Source organism: Lynx rufus, unplaced genomic scaffold (genome assembly GCF_022079265.1).
Source record: "Lynx rufus isolate CCGP_SWC_20201006 ecotype Redwood Valley unplaced genomic scaffold, mLynRuf1.p SCAF_7, whole genome shotgun sequence".
NCBI classification, from domain to species: Eukaryota; Metazoa; Chordata; class Mammalia; order Carnivora; family Felidae; genus Lynx; species Lynx rufus.
Window position 1 is genome coordinate 46,921,661 of NW_025814889.1, and position 6,765 is coordinate 46,928,425.

Here is a 6,765-nt window from a genome sequence, read left to right on the forward strand (position 1 = left end):
TGCACTGCCCTGAAGACCCATCCTTTGCTCTGTGCTCTGCACGGTAGGGGCGACTGTGGTATAATTTCCATGGGGTAGAGTGCAGTGACACTCAACCTACTGAGCCATCCAGGTGCCCCCAGATTTTGTATCTTTAAGGGAAGCAGATGTTGGAATTCTGTCTACACTGAGGAAGCTGCTCATTTGCCCTGGACAGTCAGTGAACAGTGGCCTGTTCTATATCTCACTGTGCTGTTCTCTGACTTGTGGTTTGATCATGAGGACATAAAATGGAAGGAGAAGGGAGGGTGTTGTTTTTCCATTGGGTTGATCACATAATCCCATAGAGCCATGAAGGGCCAGAGAAGTCTTGTCTATTAAGCGTGTATGGGCATGTGGTGAAGAAATTCTGAGCTGTTTTTTCTGCTACAAGGAAGCAGGATCCAGCGGATGTTTTATACCTTTTCCTGCTTCCCAATGCCAGTGGCTTCCCTTCTTTCAATTCCTTTCTTCACAGGCTCTCCCTACTTGGCATTAGCAGAAGCCGAGATCTTTCACGGGTGATTTTCTGTGTGTGTGTCTGGGGGGGGGGGCGGTTCTCAGTGAGCCTTCCCTTCCCCTACCTCTGTCCTCTGCTCCCTGTCCCAACCATATTTCTCTTCTAGTCAGTTCAGGACTCTTCACTGTTGAGTGAGCAATCCTATCAGGAAAAGAAAAACTAAAGCCCCCCCCCCCCCAAAAATCGTGCACAAATAGCATACAACAAACCAAAAGTAATGGTGTCCTAGAAACTAATAAACAGCCAGATAATTCAGAAAAAATTTTCTTGACAAACTTTAAAGCCTTAGCACTTTTGAATTTCAGCATCTTACTTGACATTGACTTTGGAGTTTGAGAACCATACATTTTTGGGAAATGTACAAACTCCTTCTCTCTTCCTATGTCTCAATTCATCTTCCCACTGTGCCCTGAGTTCTTAGGAATTAGATTTCATGGGGTTTGGGAAATCAGCTGGGCCTGAAATTGACATGAAGGTTGTGGGAGCAGAGAAGGAAGCAGACCTGGGAGGTCAAGGAGAGATATATAGGAAGTAATCTGCTATATAGCCAGTCAACTCTGATTGTCTTTGAGTGGGTGAGCAGATTACCTGCTTTGTGGATCATCTATCCCCTGGGAGCTCCTAGCCTGTATGGGGCTGAACCAAGTGGAATCAAGACCATAAACAGAACTGGTTTATGGGGCATCTGATAAGGGAGAAAAAGGGGAGGAGATAAGAGAGAGAGAGACAGAGAGAATGACAATATCTCAGTTTGCATTTAAGGCCAACTAGAACTCACTTGAGTGGTGGTACCTGCAGTAGTAGAGAGCATAGATCCTAGAACTTGACCTATATTCAAATGCTGCTTCTGCTATTTCCTCGTATATGATGTTGGGCAAGTAACTTGACCTGTCTCTGCCTCAGTTTTTCCATCTGTGATACAGGGCTATTTTTTTTTTTTTTTTTTTTACCTCCTAGAGCTGCTTTGAAATTAAACTAGTATATACGAAACGTGATTAGAAGAGTTTCTGATCCACAGTAAAAATGAGCATTAGCTATTCGTAATATGTTTCATTGGATTATCCACTGTTGTTTTGTGTCCATGTCCCTCCTTACAGATAGTTAATAAAGAACTCTTTCTGACAGAGAAGACTCTTTCTATCGCTTTTTGGAATGAGTAGACCCATCCTTACAAACCTCAAGGAGGGGAAAAACCCTTGTAATATGTGACAGCAAAGCTGAAGTTGAGGATCCCATGGTGGTGAAGGGAATGTTTGGCCTTCTGTAGAGAAATTTACAGTTCAGATAACGCCTCTTAACCAGGAAAGAATGGGATGCTTACAAATGTCCGAAACAGAAGCAAAGGTGGAGAAGACCTTGAGACTGGCAAATTATGATTAAAGCTTTAAGCTTAGAGATTTTCATGTTCGATAATTCCTGAGAAAATACTAGCCAAAAGTATCAGGATCCCTGGCAAGGTATTTGTGACATATTTTTTTGAAATGAGACCCTGAAATTCCTCAGCAGAGCACTGAGTCGTCTGGCATCAGGGTACATATTAATATAGTTTAATTGTGGGGAGATTTGTCTTTTCCCTCCATCAGTCTGTAGAACTTGCCATGAGAGGTGGAGAAAAGTTAGTAGCTCCATCTAACGTAGCGAATTCAGAGGCAAAACCCCGGCCAAACATGTAAAAGTTTTCCCTAATCTTTTGGGTCCCCTGTGCCTGTCCGAGTTTGTTAGGAGACTCACCGCCCCTCCCCCCAACTTTGCGTTTATGCAGGATCAGAATGGCCACGACATCCCCTAGTGGTTGCCGCTCAAGCCTGGACGCCAAGTACCACAGACTTTGTGATACCACTCAAATCTGGGGCATTGTCCTAGAAGCGGTGGCCGCAGTGGGGGCTGTGACCTCGGTGGCCTTCATGCTCGGTCTCCTGATCCTCATCTGCAAGGTGCAGGACTCCAACAGGCGAAAAGTGCTCCCGACCCAGTTTCTCTTCCTGCTGGGTGTGCTGGGCATCTTCGGCCTCACCTTTGCTTTCATCATCCAACTCGATGGCAGTACAGGGCCCACCCGCTTCTTCCTCTTCGGCGTCCTCTTCTCCCTCTGCTTCTCCTGCCTGCTGGCTCATGCTTTCAACCTGACGAAGCTGGTGCGTGGGAGGAAGCCCCTGTCCTTGCTGGTGATGCTGGGACTGGCCGTGGGCTTCAGCCTGGTGCAGGACATCATTGCTATCGAGTACATCGTCCTCACCATGAACAGGACCAATGTCGCCATCTTCTCTGAGCTTTCTGCCTCTCGGCGCAATGAAGACTTTGTCCTGTTGCTCACCTATGTCCTTTTCTTGATGGCGTTGACCTTCCTCACGTCCTCCTCCGTCTTCTGTGGATCCTTCACTGGCTGGAAGAGACACGGGGTCCACGTCTTCCTCACCATGGTTCTCTCCATTGCCATCTGGGTGACGTGGATCACCCTGCTCCTGATTTCTGCCCTTGGCCCCGAGTGGGATGATACCATCCTCAGCTCAGCCTTGGTTGCCAATGGCTGGGTTTTCCTGTTGGCTTACGTTGCGCCCGAGTTTCAGCTGCTCACGAAGCAACGGGACCCCATGGATTACCCTGTTGAGGATGCGTTTTGTAAACCTCAGCTCATGAAGCAGAGCTATGGTGTGGAGAACAGAGCCTACTCTCAAGAGGAAATCACTCAAGGTACAGAGCACGGCTGGGTGAGAATTCCTTGTAGGAAGATGGGAGGGAATCAGAGGATATTGGTTGTTGTTTTGTTTTGTTTTTACATTTTTATTTATTTTTGAGAGACAGAGACAGAGCACAAGTGGGGGAGGGGAAGAGAGAGAATGACACACAGAATCTGAAGCAGGCTCCAGGCTCTGAGCTGTCAGCACAGAGCCCGATACGGCGCTTGAACTCACAAACTGTGAGATCATGACCTGAGCCGAAGTCGGACGCTTAACCGCTTAACCTGAGCCACCCAGGCGCCCCAGAATCATAGGATATTGTAACTGTAAGGAACATTCACTATTATCCAGGTCATACCCCTGACAGAACAGACAGGGTCCCCAAGGCTCATCCAGCTGGTTAGAGTTCTAGTAGAACTAGAAGCTGGCCTCTGGAGTTTTAATCTAGTACTTTCTATACAATACCCTGTGGGTTTCTCTGAGTCAAATAAGTTGGAGCAAAGGAATGACTAGAAACATCCCTAGAGACCTGTAGGCGAGATTTGGTTCTTTATGAAGGATAGCTGGGTGTTCCTTCCAGAAACATGAAGCCTTTATAGATTTGAAAGCAGAAAGCCAAGCCATGATTCCTTGCAGTAGGCACAGAGCACAGAGGAGGGAGAAAGCCCTTTTACCACAAACCTGCAGAAATCTCCATAAAGTTACTGAGGATTCTGATTTATCCTGCACAGCCACATCTTACTGTGTGTCTCTGGGCCCACGGGAGGGAAGAGATTGTATCTGACATAAAAGAATCCAATGATTTTGCTCTTGCCTGAAGTCACGAGTAACCAGGTGTTCTGTTGTTCTCACAACAGAAAGAGGCTACACCGAGAGCTAGAGACTGCCCTTGCCCTTAGGGACCTATCCGTTGGTCTGTGAGGTGTCCACTGCTCTCTGGGCCTAATCAAGAGTCCCTGAGGTTTACACCGACCTCTGGGGGGATGAGTTTGGGAGAGGAGTGAGGGACCTCCAAGGCTAGGTTCTTAGGTTCAGCTAACAGTTTCCTCTGCTCTTGAAGCCCGAGGTGCACAGCTTCCTGGTGCTTCTCACGGGAGCTGTGATTCCTCTCTGGGGCGCTTGGAAGGCCAAAGGGAAACAGGGGCGGCTGGAGGGGATGTTTTAGCACCCATCCACTCCTGTCCATTCTCACGGCTTCACTCTGTCACCGCGCTCCTGGACTCCCTGTATCATTCCCTAACTGCGATTCCTCCCTTTCATCCTTCCTTCCATCCATTTTGTAGGCCACCCGTCCCCTTCCTCTCCCCTAAAATACTTCTCTGGCTACCACATGTTCCTGCTCGCAGACGTTGCTGGCTGTCTAAGATCCACCATGTTGACTTAGGGAGGGTTTTCCCAGCGAGAACCCAACAACCATGAAGCTGTGCTCTCTGTCCAAACAAACCAAGTCACTCAGTGCCTTTCCCTGCCTGTGTGTCCAGGCTCCAGGCATGCCTTTGTGCCCTGTTCTTGCCCTTTTCCAGAGCACACATTGCCCAGTCTCCTTATTCACTCCTCCCACATGCTGTAGAACTTTGAAATGCTCTTATCAGAGTCTGTCTCATTTCATAGCTATTTGTGTAGCTGTCGTATATCCCTTGCTCTCCAGTGTCAGCCTCAGGCCAGGAATCCGTCTGGTTAATCCTTATATTCTCCACAGTAACACAGAGAAAGTATTTGAGGTGTTCACGGAGTAAACTGAATAGGTACACTTGGTGGGAAATCTCAGTAACCTGGAACAGGTAAATGGATTGCTTTAAATTGTATTCACGACAACTGTATGCGTTTACTCTTCTGTTCCAGAGTTTAAATCCCTCCAGTGTTCCCCAAATACCGAGAAAACAATTGCTCATAAGTTCTGCCCCCTCCCAAAGAAAGTAATAAAATTTTTTTTTCTTGCCTTGCTGGTGGTTAAGGAAGCAGGTAAATCCGTAGTGAGCTTCACTGTAGGTAACTGACAGCGCTTGGACAGCTCTCTGTCTGAAAAGACTGGTTTCAAGAGTGCTTTTCAAGTGGTCCTGGATTGAGGTGCGCCACCCGTGAAAGTTTTGGGAAAGGTGCTTCCCTAGTGACCCTATGTTGCTGGTTATTCATTTATTCAACCAATATTGTGTTTGGCCCTGGGCTTGGAACAATCACAATCTCTCCCCACATGAAACTCGCGGTCTGCTGGGAAGATAGACGCTTGGATAAATGACCGAATTGGGGTAGGCACAGGCAGAAGCATGATGTGGTGGGGGGACCCTAACGCTGTAATCCCCCCTCTCCCTCTCTTTCAGGCCTTGAAGAGCTAGGTGATACGCTCTATGCTCCCTACGCCACCCATTTTCAGCTGCAGGTAAATGGTTTCTTTCTCCTGTTACACCAGCAGCGTCAGCCCCCCTGGAATGTCTGTCCTTTGGGAACACGGGCTGTAGCCACTCTCATGGCCCCTGGAAGGCCGCCTTGAAAGGGTGCGGTATCTTCCTTTCCCGTGATCTGCCTCAGGGGTTAGCACAGGACCCTGGAATGCAGGGCTTCAGGGGGAGGGTTGGGAGAAGGGGAGAGAGTTAGATTCCCGCCCAGATTGGAGCTCTCTGGAAATATCCGGGAATTGGAGTGGGTTTAACGATATGGTTGCTGCCTTTTCAGAATCGGACCTCCCAAAAGGACTTCTCCATTCCGCGGGCCCAGACTCGGACTAGCCCTTACAATGACTATGAAGGAAGGAAAGGCGGCAGTTAGCTGTTCCGAAGAGTGGGGCGAACACAGCAAGTCAGCCAACCAGGGGGGTGTTCAAAGGGATGTGGGCTACACCCGGAGTCGCCTAAGGAAACCGTACAGAACCTTTTGGGACGAGCTTTCCTTCCCTTCCGGAGTTGCTGGGGGGCTAACAGGACGGCAGGTCACAGCACTCTAGGGTTTTTCCTTCGTCCCATACTTAGGATCCGTCTTTTAAGCGGGAGGGAATCTCAGGCAAACTCAGGGTGTGCCCCTCACTGTGCCCAGTCATTTCACAAGCGATGAGAGCTCTGCTCATCTGACCGCTTACTGGCGCAGTTAGCTGCAGGTGCCAGCCTTTCTAACTCAAGACGGGTTTTGTGAGGACTGCTTGGCCCGGAGCAGAATGGCAAATCTGAGCAAAAACAGCCAAGGCCTGTCCCTGCCGAAATCTACACTGGAGACCAACTCACTGGCACCCTCCCTTCTCGCCTGGGTAGGAGAGGCTCAAGGTCACCCTAAACGTTCTCATCTCTGGTGCTACCACAGGACCCCTGTGGGTCCGCAGCACCAATTCACAGGTCACCATTCCCAAACATGCTGTCCATCCCCAGACTGAAGCTCCCCTGTACGCTTCACCAGAACTCCCTCTTCTGTAGCTCGCCAGCGGGGAGAAGCCCGATTTCTCTTTGGCAGGAGAATCTGTGCACTGTTCTTGCTATAAACTCCTGGCACTGATCCTTCTCTCGGCGCCTTGCTCCTCAGCTTCTGTAAATAGCTCTGCATTGTGTTCACCACCTGTGTCCCGCA

General features: G+C 48.9%; 1 protein-coding gene across 1 annotated transcript; it reads left to right on the forward strand.

Moving 5' to 3' along the window:
• Positions 1-2,307: 2,307 nt before the first annotated feature.
• GPRC5A (G protein-coupled receptor class C group 5 member A) lies at positions 2,308-6,337 on the forward strand. The gene is made up of 3 exons (XM_047067379.1): positions 2,308-3,229; positions 5,535-5,593; positions 5,887-6,337. Exons 1-3 carry the CDS (start codon positions 2,308-2,310, stop codon positions 5,977-5,979), a joined length of 1,074 nt encoding a protein of 357 aa, XP_046923335.1. The 3' UTR covers positions 5,980-6,337.
• The last annotated feature ends 428 nt before the right edge of the window (positions 6,338-6,765 follow it).

Excerpts from the sequence above, each read along its gene's own strand:
- GPRC5A (XM_047067379.1), top strand. The coding sequence starts at position 2,308 with ATGGCCACGACATCCCCTAGTGGTTGCCGCTCAAGCCTGGACGCCAAG. Across the intron at positions 3,230-5,534 it reads TCAAGAGGAAATCACTCAAG|GCCTTGAAGAGCTAGGTGAT; the intron begins GTACAGAGCACG and ends CCTCTCTTTCAG. Across the intron at positions 5,594-5,886 it reads CCACCCATTTTCAGCTGCAG|AATCGGACCTCCCAAAAGGA; the intron begins GTAAATGGTTTC and ends CTGCCTTTTCAG.